Source organism: Chiloscyllium punctatum, chromosome 10, assembly GCF_047496795.1.
Source record: "Chiloscyllium punctatum isolate Juve2018m chromosome 10, sChiPun1.3, whole genome shotgun sequence".
NCBI lineage: Eukaryota > Metazoa > Chordata > Chondrichthyes > Orectolobiformes > Hemiscylliidae > Chiloscyllium > Chiloscyllium punctatum.
Window position 1 is genome coordinate 54,177,245 of NC_092748.1, and position 17,619 is coordinate 54,194,863.

General features: G+C 40.5%; 1 protein-coding gene across 3 annotated transcripts in view; it reads left to right on the plus strand.

The window, feature by feature from the left end:
- LOC140482160 (endoplasmic reticulum junction formation protein lunapark-like) overlaps positions 1–17,619 on the plus strand; it is a 91,078-nt gene that overhangs the window by 38,782 nt on the left and 34,677 nt on the right. For all 3 annotated transcript variants that reach the window (XM_072579170.1, XM_072579168.1, XM_072579169.1), the window contains exon 7: positions 12,581–12,664. In XM_072579170.1, coding sequence (XP_072435271.1) covers positions 12,581–12,664 — 84 coding nt within the window. The remainder of the gene's footprint in view (positions 1–12,580; positions 12,665–17,619) is intronic.

Consider the following 17,619-nt stretch of genomic DNA (forward strand, 5'->3'; position numbering starts at 1 on the left):
TTTCTTCCTTTTGACTGGCGAATTACTCCCCTTGACATTCCAGATGCACCACTTAACCGACTGATCAACCATAATCATCCGAGCAAATCAGCGACCCCTCAGGAGGGGAAACCCTATCCAGAACATCCCGAGCATAGAGCATATAAAATTCACAAAAATAAAGGCTCTCTAATACATTCTCAACTGTATAATAAAAAACTATTTCGAAATAATAAAAAAAACTTATTTAAATGGAGATTTTCCCCCTTGCTCCCAGGGGGTGTTTCCTTTCCAAAGGTCCATCGTATCCTCTCCCAACCAATGCCCCACCCTTGACCCAGGTGCTCCTCAATAAGATGAGGAGAATTCAGATATAATACAAAGCTAGAGTTAACAATGAGCACCCTACCCGACACCTCTTTCCCCCCACACACCCCCACACCAACACCTGGATATATTTGGTAATGTTAATTCCATGTATAAACATATATAACTATAAAATTACAACCTCAACAAATAATAATTAAATATAATAATACAAAATAACAAGGGAAAACAACCCCACTCCTAGAGACAGAGGTAAAATAGAATAAGGTGACCACCTCCCCCCACCAGCATTAACTAAACCCCTGGCATATATACATACATACCCACATACATACATAGAATAATAAAAAAAACAACCCCAAGGGGGGGGAGAAAATCGTTAAATAGAGAACAAATAAGTAAATCCCTCTATCCACCCCCAAGATAATAATAAACAGTAAGGTAAGAAAAAAGAAAAAGGAGGGGATATAAACCGGAGTGGGGGAAAGGCAAACCAACATCCATTGTCTCTTACAATTTATCTAAGAGAGTCCAAAAATTCCTTAGCCTTTTCTGGCGATCCGAAGTTATACATGGATCCTTCATGGTTAAAGTGTAGCGTCGCTGGGTAGCGTAAGGAGTACTGAATATTTAAGTCCTTTAAACGCTTCTTCGCCTCATCGAATGCCTTCCTCTTTCGGACCAGAGCTGGGGGAAAGTCCTGGAATAACATCATCTTGAATCCTTTATAGATCATGGCTTGGGAATCTTTTCCAAGATTTCTAGAAGCTTCTAGGAGTATCTGCCTCTCCCTATAGCTCTGCAGCCGGAACAGGACTGGGCGAGGGCGCTGGTTCGAGCCGGACCCGCGTATTGCGACCCGGTCAGCCCATTCCACCTTTACCTGGCCTGATCCAGCCTCCAGATTTAAAAGCTGTGGCAGCCACTGCTCGAGAAACGCTGTAAACTGGCCTTCCTCTTCCCATTTGGGAAGGCCCAGCAAACTAATATTTTTTCGACGACCTTGATTATCGAGATAATCAGTGTGATTCTCTAAGGTCCGGACTCGCTGTTCGAGAGTCCGGACCCAATCCACGGCCGATTGCGCTGTAGTTTCGGAGGTCGCGGCCTTTAGCTCCGCCCCTCCGACTCGGCGCTCGACTTCTTTAATGTCTCGGTCGTGCTTTTGCAGCGCGGCCGAGAGTGAGTCCCATCGACTTCGGGATTCTTCAATGAAAGCGTCAATCTTTGCATCGAGCTTAGAGATGATTTCCACAAGGCTTGCCACCGTAGCTAAGTCTCCCGGGGCGGCTGTGGACGCCTCTGCTGCAGCTGGAGAGGGTGGGGGAGGGGGTCCTGATTGCTGAGAGCTACGGACTCCCTTCCCTTTGGTCATTTTTACTAAAAATTAGATTGTTTAAATTTAATACTAGGCAACTAATTAAATTAAGCAGCTATTTTAAATGATTTGGTGAGTGTGGTGGGGGTGGGTGACCCACTTTACCCAAGCCTTGGGAGGAGTACTATAGACTCAGACTTACTGGGTCGCTGCCATCTTGGATCCCCCCCCATCTAAGAACTTTGAACATTTAAAAAAAGGGCACCCTCATTCGTCTTAAGCTCCAAAGAGTACAGGCCCAACCAACACAACCTTCCTCATAAGACAGTCCCTTCTTACCCCATGAATCATCTTTGGACTGCCTGTAATGCCATTGTATCTTTCCTTAGATAAAAGGCCCAAAACTATTCATGGTTTTCCAGCTATGGTTTGACTCGTGTCTTGTATAGTTGCAGCAAGACCTCTCTTTTTAAACTTGATTCCTTTTGAAGTAAAATCCAACATTCCATTTCCCTTCCTGATAACTTGCTGAATCTGGATGCTAGCGTTTTGTGATTTGTGCATGAGTATCCCCAAACCTGTCTGTGTTGTAGCTTTTGCAGTCTTTCCCCACTTAAATAATATTCAGTTTCTTAAATACATTCATTTAACTGTTCACCACTCAAATAGTTCTCTGCACCATTGTGCTGTGGTCTGTTTTCTCATCCTGCCTGCAATCCTTGCTCAAGTTCACACAATCTGCAAGAACTTGAAACCTACTGGACAAGTGAAAGGATTGAAGTTCCTCTAGAGTTACCTTTTGGATTCCCATACTTACCTTACATTGTCACACTCTCCTCTCTCTGACTGCAGATCAGATTCTAAGTGCCTAGTTTAAGGGTTGTCTCTACCTCCTGGAGTAGTGCATTCAGATTAATTTCTCCCCTCTGCGTATAGCGTCTGAAGCTTAGGTTCCAGCATTTGTTAAAGACCAATTTAATGTTTTGGATATAATTCTTCACCAGAACTGAAAGATGAGGTAGAACTTTAGTAGAGTTGTGAAACAAACTAGCAAAGAAACAATAGGTGCTCTAATTTTATAGGAGAAAATTAATGGATTTCAATGTCCTACAAAAATGTTTAATAGAAAACAGATTTTTCAGCCAGTACCGGATATTACCCAGTTAGACACTGGAAAGCTCTCTTGAGAAATTTTTAATTAGAAGTAATTAAGATAGCCAGAACAAAAACAAAACCAAATTGAGTCTATCTTTTAGTTTATTTGAGAGTACTTATGCACTTCTGGTTGCTGAGTTTATCCAGTGAGCAGCCAAGTTTGAGCTTTGCAGGCCAAGAAAGCCCAGATTAAGACATGATAGAAAACCCAAGGATTGTGGATGCTGGGAGGGCATATTGTGATGAGGACATGCATAACCTACTAGGGGATAGAGTTCGGTTGAGTGAGTGGGCAAAAACTTGATTGATAGTGTTTAATGTAGGAAAGTGTGAGGTCATGCACCATGGTAGAAAGAAGATTAAAAGGCAGACTATTTTATAAATAGAGAGAGGCTTCAAAAAATGTAGAACAGAGGGATCTAGCTTTTTTTTGTGAATGAAACACAAAATGTTAGCCTGCTGATGGAGCAAATAATTAAAAAGCAAATGTAATTTAAGTCTTGGTTTTTAAAAATAGGAAAAGTCTTGTTACAACTATACAGGGTGTTGGTGAGGCCTTGCCCAGAATACCGTGTCCAATTTGGTTCTCCGTATTGAGGAAAGAATATGCTGACATTAGAGGCAGTCAAGTGAGATTCAGTAGGCTTTTTCCTGTGATGAAGGGGTTGACTTATGATGTGTGGCTAAGCAGAGTAGGCCTTTATTCATGCAAGCTTACAAGAATGAGGGGTCATCTTATTAAAATAAATAACATTTTGAGAATGTTTGACAGGGAAGATGGTGAGATGTTTCCACTAGTGGATGAATCTTGAGCTAGGCAGTCATAGTTACTGAATTAGAAGACATTCATTTAAAACGGAGATATGAAAGAATTTCTGCTGAGTGCTGTGAAAGTCTGGAATTCTTTAGGCTCAACTCGCTGGAATAGATCACTGAAAGTATTCAAAGTGATGGTAGATTGAGTTTTGAGATAATGAAACATCGAAGTCTGAGGAGCTGGCACATTAGAGGATCTGAGGCCTGGGACAGACCAATCATGATTTTATAGAAGAACAGGACTGACATGATGGAATGAATGTCCTAGTCCTGTTCTTATTTCCAATGTTCGTAGGAAGTGGTAGACAGTTTGAATTGCTTTTGCACTGATGTTCTGGGCTCCCTCTCATTGAATATCAGGATGTTCATTGGAGATGTTGCCCCCCCCCCCCCCCCCGGAGGTATTTAATTATCCATCACTATTCACTGGATTTAACAGAACTGCCAAACTTCGATCTGATCCTTTAGGTGTGGAATTGCTAATAGCTTGCTGCGTTGACCTTTTTAAAAGCAAATAGCCCTATATTGTAGCTTACTATATTTGCATCTCAATTTTAGATCTGCCTATTACTGGTCAAGGTGAGCTTTTTGAATTTCTTCACTGAACCAATGTTGATTTCCTGGCTTGATGGTTTTGGTTGTGTGCACTATTATGTTACAGATTGTAGCAGAATGCAATTCTGCTGTTGATGGTCCACAACTCTTCAGAAATGTATAGTTTGAACTATTAGTTCTGTTCTAAATCTATTACGTTTAGCAAGATTTCTTCACTGCAAAGATTTAATCATTTTTGACCATGAAAATCTATTGTTAACCAAGCCAAATATCTCATCATTCTTTTGCATTCTGAGTGACTGAGTAGCATTATCATGAAAACTGCACTTTATGGAATTTATGATGTCTGTCCCTTCCAGACAATCATTTTGTACAGCTATGCCCTTTTACAATCATTTTATGAGGTTTACTATCCTTATGATTAAATCTAGTAAATATTAATTTACAATTGACAACAAAGGGCAGAAATCCAATGAGTTCAGTTTGTGCTGCTTGTGCATTTTGTATATGGATTCCAAATTCCAGTGTTTACTTTGTCAGTGAGAGCATTCTTAAAGAATCAGATCTGATTTGACTGTGCATTGCCAGTTCCTCCCATCTGTCTTTTTTTTTTCTAAAACCGTGTCCTTTCTGCTTTGTGTAAGCCCCATTAGCAGATGTTCTATTCCTTTCTCTGCATCAATTTTAAATTTTGTCAGTTCACTGGGACCTGTACTCTCTGCAACTAATTCCAATCAGCATAAATTGAAACAGATCAAACTAAATTTGTTCAATTTTCAAATGGTTGATTCTTGCTTGTGCTAATGCTGGAAATGGGTTTATTTTTAATTTGTTAATTTTGTCTCGCCTTATAAGAAAATTGCAAATTTCTCTCCACACTGATGGTTTGAGATTAACAGTAAAGCAAATGAGATATTGGCCTTTATATGTCATTAAAGGACTTTCATTGCTCCTTTTTGCCTTTATTGAGCTTTTGCGGTGCTTTGCACCAAGCTAATTGCTTCTGCTAATAAATAATCTAAAATCAATGCTGACAGCGGTTAATTGGCACACAGACTTTATTTCTTAAAGCACTCTGCCAACAACCTTCTTTAAATTAATAGCATTAAGTGCTATGAGGAAATAAATCTGAGGAATTGCCTGTCATTTACTGTCATGTCTAATAACTTTCAATAATGACTGCTGATAGATTTTTGTACATTCCATTATTGAAGTAGGTGCATGTAATTATTCTCTTCATTATATTTAAACAATTAGCAATATTTGACATTTCTTCACTATGAAGCTGCTGAGTACAATTAGCAAGCTTCGAGGATTTTGGAATATCTTACTCTTTAGCATTTCTTTTTCAATTTCATTGAAGTACAATGGTTTGTGTTCTACAATAGCAGCAGTCAAAATACCACACAAATAGAAATTTACTATAGGTGCATGCAAATTCAATTATTTTCTTTGTTGTGCTACTTCATAACTTCTGTCATGATCAATGTTTATCTATTCATTTTACTTGTCCTTTAATCCTCAAAGGTGGGACTCAACATAAGTTTAATTCAATTCTTACGTCTGAACCAACGCATCATATTCCCAATGGTATTCTACACACTGCCACCCACTTTTGAATTGGTACTGGTTTACTGTTTCGCTGCTTTTGTCCCAGTATCCCAATCACTGTTATTAGATTTTCCCCATTGTTAGACAACTGATGAAAAAGGTAGTTTGGACAATTTGAAACAGGTAGACAAAATATAACTGAATAGTAGATTTCACTAATCAGAAAGGAACCCTCTTAAGAAATCACTTGTCCATTTTGAGGTTGGTCTCTCTTGTAATTACTTTCATGCTCTTGCACTTTTACTCTGCTTTGCAGTAGCTGCCAATATTTCTATCTGTCAAAAAAAAACAAAAGGGAATAATTGAAACCCTTTTTGTCCAAAAATAAACTGCTTTTACTTAAACCACAACTGAGCAAGAAAGGCTGTTGCCTGCTCCTTCCCCTCTATTGCCTCTGAAATTGGGAAGTGTTCTGTAATGTGTGTGTGTATATATGAACATTTAGTGGTGGTGTGTTACAAACCATTCAGAAGGCCTGAGTTGCTATGGCAGCAGGCACCTTGAAGTCTGGAATTTGGAAGATGACAGTGGACGATCCAACTATATTTTTGGTCCCATGGCTGACCAAGAACTTCTCCTGCTTTTACTGTCTCCCTTGGCATAATGGAAGAACTTACAAATCAAGTGCACTTTCCTTGTCAGGCCAGTCCTGGAGTTGTATGGAACCCAGAGTGTCCAGATTAGAAGCATGGATTTTAAAGAGTCATGGAGTGTTCTTTAGGAAATTCTTCATAGACCTACGTGAAATCTGCTAGCTGCCCCTCCTCCATTGTCCACATGACCACCACCCTATTCATATCCTTGACATTGATTCCATCCCCTACCTGGTTAGTGTTTAGGATGAGCCAGGCTGTGTGTCAAATGAGGTATTGAATTTGCAATGAGTTGATTTTCAATTTCAACAATCGCCTGGCCCATTGAGGACCGGAATCTTTGTGCACCTACCCGCTCTGGTTCGTTGTTCAATTGACCCATCCTGTTCACATTTGTATATAGTAAAACTACAGATCTTTGCTTCTGAGCTGTTGATCATGGTATCATTTAGCTTTGTCTTAACACAGAACCAGAATTCTTATCAGAAGCTGTATAAGTACAATAAGATGTCACAAGATGCTTCATAGAGCAGTTATGAAGCAGAACATAGCATAGCATATAAGGAGATATTAGGTCACATGATCAGAAATGTGGTCACGCATTGGGTTTTAACAATTGCTTTAAAGGAGGAAAGTGAGGTAGAGAGCATTTTAGGAGCTAGCTAGCAAAAGACACACAGCCACTGTTGATGTGGTGCCTATAATTGGAGTTACTCATGAGGCCAGAAGTTGAGAAATTCAGATATTTTGGAGTATTTGGAACTGGAGGAGATTGTAGAGAAAGGGAGGGGAAAGGCCATGTAGGGACTTTAAAACCAAGTTGAGAATTTTAATATATAGCCGTTGATTTTCTAGTTGTCAATATAGTTCACTGATCATATGTGTGACAGGCGAATAGATTTTTACTTTGATTTAAGACACGAACAGCAGCATTTTGGATGACCTCAAGTTTACGGAAGGCATAATGTGAGATGCCAGCCAAGGGTGCATTAGAGTAGTCCAGTTTGGAGATAAGGAAATGAATGAGGTGTTATTAGTAGATGAGTTGTGATGGACATGAATCTGAGGAATGTTAGGTAGGTGAAAATAGATGGTGATAATGCAAATGTAGGGTAAGGAACTGTTCTTTGGGCAAAATGTGGCATCAATCTGACTTTTGCCAGGAAGTCTACAGCTGGAGAACAAATTTTGGGTTGAACATAAAAGATGGCATTAGTGTTTCCCATATTGACTGGGAGGAATCCAGTATTGGATGTTAAATACACAGTTTGATAGTTCAGCAATGGTGGAGGATTGAAAGAGCTGGTGGTTAGGTCATGCTGCCCCTGAGTGGCACCATCAGAAACCACAGTATTTATTTTCGTAAGAATGGTGATAACACCAGCTCTACCTCACCACTCGCCTCTGCTGTGAGAATAGTGAGAATGATGTCAAATGGACTTTTTTCCTTCAGCTGGTTTTCTTTCTACTTACTGCAGGCCTGGTATGCTAGTTATGTTCATTAAGACTCTACCTGCTCAGTCAGTTGTGATGTTGTAGATTCACTCTTTACGATGAACATTGTACGAACATTCTGTACCATTCCTGCCCTTGTTGAGTATTTCAAGTGATGATCATTACAAATAATTATCAATGAATTAGTTTGGAGGGTGATAACCCCAATTACAAGCTAAACTTTTATTGCTAGTGTTGAGTTGTTGTCATGAGACTTTGAGGTCCAAAGTCAATGGTGAGGCCTTCCAGAACCACTCATTCCAGAATCAATGTTATTGCTGTGATACCTCTGGTGGCCCTGTTCTGTCCTAAAAAAAATTAAAGAACAAGACAAGAACAAAAATTGCTGGAGAAACTCAGCATGTCTGACAGAATCTCTTCACAGATGCTGTCAGATGTGTTGAGTTTTTCCAGCACTTTCTGCTTTGTTTCAGATCTTCAACATTTGCAGTTCTTTGTTTTATATTAATGAACAACATGTAACTATTTGATAGTAATCAAAACACATAACCAACGTTATTGATGTCAGCGTTTTAGTCCAGATGCTTATTTAGTCCATAATTCCATGTGGGTTTGATCTTCTATTTTGATATCTACTATGCTACAGTTTAGTAAAAGGTTATTTTCTGAACACTGGTAAATCAATTTGGAGCTTTTGTGACTCAACTATTAGTGTTTTTCATCAATGCTGTATTTTTGCATGCCAGTTAGCCTGTTTGCACGCCTTCAAGCTTTAGTCCATCTTGTAGCCAGGCCTCATTGGTAGTTATTCCCTGCTACTGTTAAAGCTGAATCTTTGGTTCCAGCTGATTTGTTTTTTATTTTGATATATTTGAAAGCATTGCTGTTCTTTTGTTAGCTCTCAGCATCCACCCATCGGCCTTAATGTTTTCTTCAGTCTTTTGAGTTGATGCATTTTTTACTAATGCTCATAGATGTACAGGCAATTTAATATGCACTTACTTTTCATCAGTGCTTGGAACCATGTGTTTCCCATGAGTGCACATGCATAGTTGCCCACAGTCAGTGGTGTCAGCAAACTCTCCTTTTTATAACTAGGTGCTTCTGACAAGTAGAAGTCATCTTAAGACATGTCATGTCATTGGCTTTGTTTTCAGTTTAGAAGAATTTGGGATGAGCACCTCCTTTAAAAATTAAATTCTGAAGCAAGTTATTCAGTTTAGAAGACATAACTGGCTTCTAAACCCCACACTGTTATGTCTCTCCTAGAGAAGGATTTCAGGGCAGTTCAGGGAATAAGTTACCTTGTATAAGTGTAGAAAGTGTGTGCACGTTCAGCTACTGACAGAGCATATTGCAGCACTGATGAAAGAACTCGAGGACCTTAGGCTCATCCGAGAGATCTTTCTGGACAAGACCTTCAGCGAGGTTATTACACCGACCATACCAGAAGAGAGCAGATGATGAGGAAGGCAGAGAGGAGACGGGTGCAAGAGACCCCGGGGGAAGTACCTGTCAGGAACAAGTTGAATCTTTTGGAAACAGTAGAGACAGATGACGCTGCCAGTCTGCGAGGCGGCCAGGTCTGTCAATCAAAGGCTGGCGTGGAGGCAGAGCGGAAGAGTCTGACATCACACAGCCATGGTAATAGGGGGGAGGGAGGGAACAAACTGGATGTTTAAGAAGGAAATTGAAGGGAAAGTTAGAACAAGAAGTCAAGAAAGACAACTGTATCAATGAAGCAGAAAACTCTAAAAGGCATCATGCTGTAAGGTTGAGTGAAATAGGAGTTGATGGAAAGGGTGAGGGCAGTAACAAATTGAAAATACTATATATGAATGCACGAAGCATTAGAAATAAGATGGATGGGCTTGAGGCTCTTTTGGAAATTGGCAGATACGATATTGTGGGGCTAACTGAGACGTGGCTTCAAGTGGACAGGGTCTGGGAAATGAATATTCAAGACTACACGTGCTATCGTAAGGACAGACTGACGGGCAGAGGGGGTGGGGTGGCCATGTTGGTAAGGGATGATATTCAGTCCCTTGTGCGGGGGAACCTAGAATCAGGGGATGTAGAGTCAGTATGGATAGAGCTGAGAAATTCTAAGGGTAAAAAGACCCTCTTGGGAGTTATCTACAGGCCCCAAACAGTAGTCTGGATGTCGGATGTAAGTTGAATCAGGAGCTGAAATTGACCTGTCTCTAAGATGTTGCTGCAGTTGTTATGGGGGATTTCAACATCAGGTAGACTGGGAGAATCAGGATGTGGAGTGCCTCCGAGATGGATTCTTAGAACAGCTGGTGCTGGAGCCTACCAGGGAGAAGGCAATTCTGGATCTGGTATTGTGCAACGGACCAGAATTGATCAGGGACCTCGAAGTGAAGGAGCCATTGGGAAGTAGTGACCATAATACAATAAGCTTCAATCTGCAATTTGAGAGGGAGGGGGTACAATCGGTAGTGACAATATTTCTGTTGAATAAAGGGAACTATGGAGCTATGAGGGAGGAGCTGGCCAAAGTTCAATGGTGCAATACCTTAGCAGGGATGACAGTGGAGGAACAATGGCAGATATTTCTGTGTATAATGCAGAAGGTGCAGGATCAGTTCATTCCAAAAAGGAAGAAAGGTCCTAGGAGGAGGCATGGGTGGCTGTGGCTGACGAGGGAAGTTAAGAAACATATAAAGTTAAAAGAGAAAAAGTATAACATAGCAAAGATAAGTGGGAAAACGGAGGACTGGGAAGCTTTTAAAGAACAACAGAGGATTACTAAGAAGGAAATACACAGAAAAAATGAGGCATGAAGGTAAACTGGCCAAAAATATAAAGGAGGATAGTAAAAGCTTTTTTAGGTATGTGAAAGGCAAAAAATGGATTGTTGCTACAAGGATGCAGTGCACTCATGGTCACACATCTTGCATACTGTCCTAGTGCACACCTGCGTGAGCCTACGTGGGTGCTTGCAACATGCCTGTCTTGCGTTGTCCTTTACTATGGACACAAGGAAGGTTATCACAGTTGTCAACAGTTCTCTATTATGTCAAAGGAGATATTTTTGCTTAGAGGGTTCTAATAGGTCCAGGGTAGTGGCTGATACTACTTTTGGGGTTTGTCATGGTCACCCCACCATCAGTCAGTGTTGGGGTTTTTCATAGAATCCCTACAGTTTGGAAACAGGCTATTTTGGCTCAACCAGTCCACACCGACACTGAACAGTATCTCATCCAGACCCATTCCCCTACCCTTTTACTCTACATTTTCCCCTGACTAATGCACCTAACCTACACATCCTTGAACACTATGGGCAATTTAGCTTGTCCATTTTACCTAAACTGCACATCTTTGTACTGAGAGGAAACTGGAACACCTGGAGGAAACCCATGCAGACCTGGGGACAATGTGCAAGCTCCAGACAGATTGTCGCCTGAGGCTGGAATTGAACCCTGGTCTTGGCGCTGTGAGGGAGCAGTGCTAACCACTATGCCACCATGACAACCTGAGACCAGTTCTTTTTCAAGGGGGTGAGCAGCCTGATGTTTGGCATCCTGATACCCTTCGCGAAAGTGAGGACTGCAGATGCTGGAGAGTAGAGTCAAGATGAGTGGTGCTGGAAAAGCACAGCAGGTCAGGCAACATCTGAGGAGCAGGAAAATTGATGTTTCTGGCAAAAGCCCTTCATCAGGAACATTCCTGATGAGGGGCTTTTTCCTGAAACGTCGATTTTCCTGCTCTTTAGATGCTGCCTGACCTGCTGTGCTTTTCCAGCACCACTCTAATCTTGATCTCAATGCCCTCCTTGATTCTTTTTGTCCAATTCTGGGCAATTTTCTTCCTGAAATGAGAAAGAAGCAGGTGTTAAAGGAGATTAAAATTGGCTGGCACAACTGTTGCTTCTGCAGGTTGGGAGGTGTTCCAGGTGAATAAGAAGGCATCACAAAGTACATCTCGGGTTCGTGGTTTCAGGTGTGGTGTTGGGTGAAAGCAAATAAAAGATGCATTGCAGGTAGTAATGAGAGTGGTAGAGCATGAACCTTTGGGAATGGGTATAGCAGCAAAGATCAGGCAAATATGAGGTATTAGCAAAAAAAAAAGTGGTACTTATGTTGGCAGAGAACAGAAAGTCTTTGACTTCCTTCCTACATTGCTGGTCATTTTTCCAGATGCTCGGACTGTACTGACCTGGTGACAACCTTGGATCAGGCTGGAAGGACCTGATGTCGATGCCTCCACTGTTGGTCCTAGTGGTGTTGAAGGAGAGTGCATGTATGCCTTCCCATCCAGCAGGACTTTGGGGCTGAGGTCTCATTTTCCCCTGTCTGCCATATCTGGGGCAAATGTCTGGAATTTTGCAGTGCAGCTCCAGGCTGTGATGGTCTGCTTGTCTGAGTGCACATTTCAATTAGATATAATTAGGTGCCTTGGTAAGATATGGTGAGACATCTCCTAAAAACCCAGTGCAACTGGACTTAAGTCAAAAATTGTAAGATTTAGCCTTTGTTATTTTCATTTCTTTTGAGTGATCAAATTCTGTTCTGTTGTTAAAGTAAGTCTGCAGCCATGTGTGAAAATGCCTTGGTGATTAAGCATCCATTAACTAAGTAAATAAAAACCTATGTTCTATAAAACCAGTTTTCATTTTGGGAGCTGACTTATCCAGTAATACCATTAGTGTGGAATCATACCAAATATTACTATTTCAAACTAGTATAACCAGTGTTATAAATATGACCAATATTTGATATGTAACTCTAACATATTTTCCCAATAGCTTGAAGAGGTCATGGAAAAGGAGACATACAAGAATGCAAAGCTAATTTTGGAGAGATTTGATCCAGAATCCAAGAAAGCTACAGTAAGTTTTTAAACAAAAATGTGCAAGGAGAGAAGTATATATTCGTCTTCATATTTCCCTTGTTAAGTTTGAATAAGTTGCCTCCTGCTGTGGTAATTTTTCAGTTTTTAATTTATTGCAGATAAACTGCTATTAAATATCTGCATATCTATTCAACATGAGCTATTATGGAATTTAACAGGCTTCAATAGCTGGTATTTTACACATGAATTTCATTCACAGTATGCAACAATGCCCTGCTTCCATTGGGCTAAAATAGTTTAAATCAGTTCTTTTATGCTGAGTTTTTAATCTTTTGCACAACATTTTTCATCTCTTTGAAAAGCCAGTAAAGATAAACAAATAATTATATCAGGAGAAAATTGAATGAGAGTAAATTAGCAAGATGTTTAAAAAAACGTTTGTAAGAGCTTCTGCAAGCATATGGAAAGGAAGAGGTGAGCAACAGTATGTCCCTGAGAGCCTGACATGGGCATAATACTGAGAAATAAATGACAGACAAATTATTTGTTTGATATATTTTCATGGTACAAAACTGTGTCATGCCAGAAGTATTGGAGCATCAATGATCAAGCAAGAATGAAGAACTTCCAATAGCTAATATTAGGAAAGATGGACTGGACCAATTAAAAGCTTAGGTCTAAATCTACATTTCTAAAAGCAGTGGGGTAGAGATTATGCGTGCACCTATTTTCCAAATTTCACGAGGCGAGTAAGAAAAATGAATTCCACACTAATGTAAACTTTCTTCAGTCACAGGGAAAAAGTGGGAATCCATCAGGAAGGAAGTGACCATAGTAATCAATTTAAAAAATGAAACTTCTGGTCCATCAAGCTGGGGTTTGTCTTTGTGATACGGCTTGTTCAGTGTTACCATCAACTGGGATCATAACAGGGAGAAAATAATCGACTTACAGATGGTGCAGAGAAATCTTAATGGCATGTTGTTGGAATTAGAGTTTTCATATGAAGAAAGATAGTGGAAGAACGAAAGGTTGAATTGAAACATCTAAGATACTGAGATGTTTTGTCTTAGTAAATACAAAACAATTGTTTTCCCCAAATGCAAAATCTAACGTTAAGGGGCCGTTTCAGACCACTTAGGATGAAGATGATAAGAAATTTCTTAGTGTTATGAATCTTTGGAATTTTCTGTTCTGGACAGCAATGTATTCTAAATCATTGAGAATATTCAAGGCTAAGCCCGTTCACACATTGTTACGTGGAACCTGAGGAATTTGGAGATTGCTCAATGAAAAAGACGTTGATGTAAAGGACCAGCCTTGTTCTCACTGAGTAACAGAGCAACCTCAAGGTCATGTGTTTAACTAGTTAGTTTTTATTCACACAAATTTCTTTCTGTACTTGAATGCACAATGGCTACGTTTCATGGAGTCTTTTCCAGGGCAGGTGGTACCTATACACAAAGGGCAGACTGCACCTGAACTGAAAGTGCACCAATATCCTTGAGAGGTTTGCTTGTGTCACTCGGGAGGGTTTAGACTAGTATGGTGCGATAAGGGCTAGTGTGAGTAGAACAGAGCAGTGTGTCTGAATGTGAGGAGAGTGTAAGAGTCAATAAGATGAACAAGCATGGCCAGTTTAATGGATTGGGTGGGACTATAAAAGATGAATTGAATAAGATAAGAGAGATAAATAATAAAAATATGCTGAAGATAGGATAGAGTGTACAACCAAAATTAGAATTCTTTTGGATGTAGGTTTGCTCGCTGAGCTGGAAGGTTCGTTTTTTCTAATGTTTCGTCTCGGTAACATCTTCAGTGAGCCTCCGGATAAAGCACTGGTGGTGTAGCCCGCTTTCTATTTGTGTTTGGGTTTCCTTGGGTTGGTGATTTCATTTCCTGTGGTGACATCATTTCCTATGTTGATGTCACTTCCTGTTCTTTTTCACAGGGGATGATAAATGGGATCTAAGTCAATGTGTTTGTTGATAGAGTTCTGGTTGGAAAGCCATGCTTCTAAGAATTCTCATGCATATCTCTGCTTGGCTATTCCTAGGATGGATGTGTTGTCCCAGTCAAAGTGGTGTCCTTCCTCATCCGTATGTAAGGATACTAGTGATAGTAGGTCATGTCTTTTTGTGGCTAGTCGATGTTCATGTTTTGTAAACCTCTAAAAGGTCACCCCTCAGCCTCAGATGCTCCAGAGAAAACAGCCCCAGCCTGTTCAGCCTCTCCCTGCAGCTCAATTCCTCCAACCCTGGTAGCATCCTTGTAAATCTTTTCTGAACCATTTCAAGTTTCACAACATCTTTCCGATAGGAAGGAAACCAGAATTACACGCAGTATTCCAACATTGGCCTAATCAATGTCCTGTACAGCTGCAACATGACCTCCCAATCTTTCCAATAAAGGAAAGCATACCAAAGGCCGCCTTCACGATCCTATCTACCTACGACTCCACTTTCAAGGAGCTATGAACCTGCACTTCAAGGTCTCTTTGTTCAGCAACACTCCATAGGACCTTCTCATTTAAGTGTATAAGTCCTGCTTAGATTTGCTTTCCCAAAATGCAGCACCTCTCATTTATCTGAAGTAAACTCCATCTGCCACTTCTCAGCCCATTGGCCCATCTAGTCCAGATCCTGTTGTAATCTGAGGTAACTCTCTTCGCTGTCCACTACACCTCCAATTTTGGTATCATCTGCAAACAACCCTCCACCACCACCCTCTGTCTTCTACCTTTGAGCCAGTTCTATATCCAAGTGGCTAGTTCTCCCTGTATTCCATGAGATCTAACCTTGCTAATCAGTCTCCCATGGGGAACCTTGTTGAACGCCTTACTGAAGTCCATATAGATCTACTGCTCTGTCCTCATCAATCTTCTTTGTTACTTCTTCAAAAAAACTCAATCACGTTTGTGAGACATGATCTCCCACTCACAAAGCCATGTTGACTATCCCTAATCAGTCCTTGCCTTTCCAAATAAATGTACATCTTGTCCCTCAGGATTCCCTCCAACAACTTCCCCACCACCGAGGTCAGGCTCACTGGTCTATAGTCCCCTAACTTGTCTTTAGCACCCTTCTTAAACAGTGACACCATGTTTGCCAACCTCCAGTCTTCCGGCACCTCACCTGTGATTATTGATGATACAAATATCTCAGCAAGAGGCCCAGCAATCACTCCCTAGCTTCCCACAGAGTTCTCAGGTACACCTGATCAGGTCCTGGGGATTTATCCGTCTTTTAACCATTTCAAGACATCCAGCACTTCTTCCTCTGTAATCTGGACATTTTGCAAGATGTCACTATCTATTTCCCTACAGTCTATATCTTCCATATCCTTTTCCACAGTAAATACTGATGCAAAGTATTCATTTAGTATCTCCCCCATTTTCTGTGGCTCCACAAAAAGGTCGCCTTGCTGATCTTTGAGGGGCCCTATTCTCTCCCTAGTTACCCTTTTGTCCTTAATATATTTGTTCATTACCTTTTATTTCAGTTTTTGTGGTGGTTTGTCATTTGTCGTAATTCACCAATACGTCAGCTTTTCAAGAGTTTTTAAAAATAGATGCGCAGTTAAGGAATGATTGCTGCCAGTTCAATTGATTTCCAAGTGATTGCAATCTAAGTGTGATGTCTCAACATTGCATCCCTCCTCAGAACAGTGTAGAATCAATGTCAGCAGATTTCTGGATGTTTCTGTATGTGTACTTTGAAGTGACTGCCTGTTTCATTGGCATAATGACAGTGAATACTGATAACACTGACAGTTTTTCCTGTATTGGCACCAGTTCTGGTCCATTGTATAGGTGGGGACCTTCTGAAAGGCTGACCTTGATGTACACCATCTTGCATTTTATACGTCAGGTAGTTCTAAAACCTCCAGCCAAAAAAAACTGTGGTCCTCTTAACGCCAATTCAGTTTCATAATTCTGGATCTTCTGTCGATCCAGAAATGTCCACCCATTGGCCACATCACAAGATGACCATGTTACATCTCTCTGTTGGATCTTCTAGTTATGAGTAAGCAATCCCTTACATGATGTTTGAGCCATACAATTTCTTTTTCAACATCAAATTCCTTTAACATGTAAAGCTCTCCCTTAGTTTCAGTTTCTCTGTATTTACAGGATCTCAATAGATCTCTTCTTTGCATGTAAAATGAAATTGGAATTATATCAGTGGTTCTAAGGGGATTGTGGAGAAAACATGCAATACTGGAATGTTAGAGATTAGATTACTTAGTGTGGAAACAAGTCCACACCAACCGTCCGAAGAGCAACCCACCCAAACCCATTTCCCCTACATTTACCCCTTCACCTAACTGACAATTTAGCATGGCCAATTCACCTGACCTGCACATCTTTTGACTGTAGGAGTAAACCCACACAAACACTGGGAGAATGTGCAAACTCCACGCCGACATTTGCCTGAGGTGGGAATTGAACCAGAGTCTCTGGCGCTGTGAGGTAACAGTGCTAACCACTGTGCCACTGTGCTGCTTGTTGACTTCAGCAAAAACAAAAGTCTTTTTTTCTCCTGAACAAATTCCTTTTAAAATCATAAAATTATTAAGGAGCAGAGAATAATAATTCATTCACTTAGTGGAATAGAGTTCCATGTAACACTTTTTAAATCTGAAGTATTAAAGAATGTAAGTATGTATGCCTGATGGTAACTGCGTTGTCATTATCCTATATACTGACTATTATAAATTCATGGCTATGAGCTAATACGAATCACATATTTCATAATTATTATGTACGTAACTGTTTAATTCTGAAAGAATAAAATGAAATTGTAAATGCTGGAAATCTGTTCTTAGCTGAAGTTGTACAACAAGCTAATGAGCTTCTGTGAAGGAAACGAAAGCTTTAGGTGGTTCCCCTTTTTAGCATGATTGTCTGTTACTTCATCAAGGCCTTGATAAGGTCCCGCATGGGAGATTGGCAGCGAAAGCAATAACTCATGGGATCCAAGGAAATTTGGT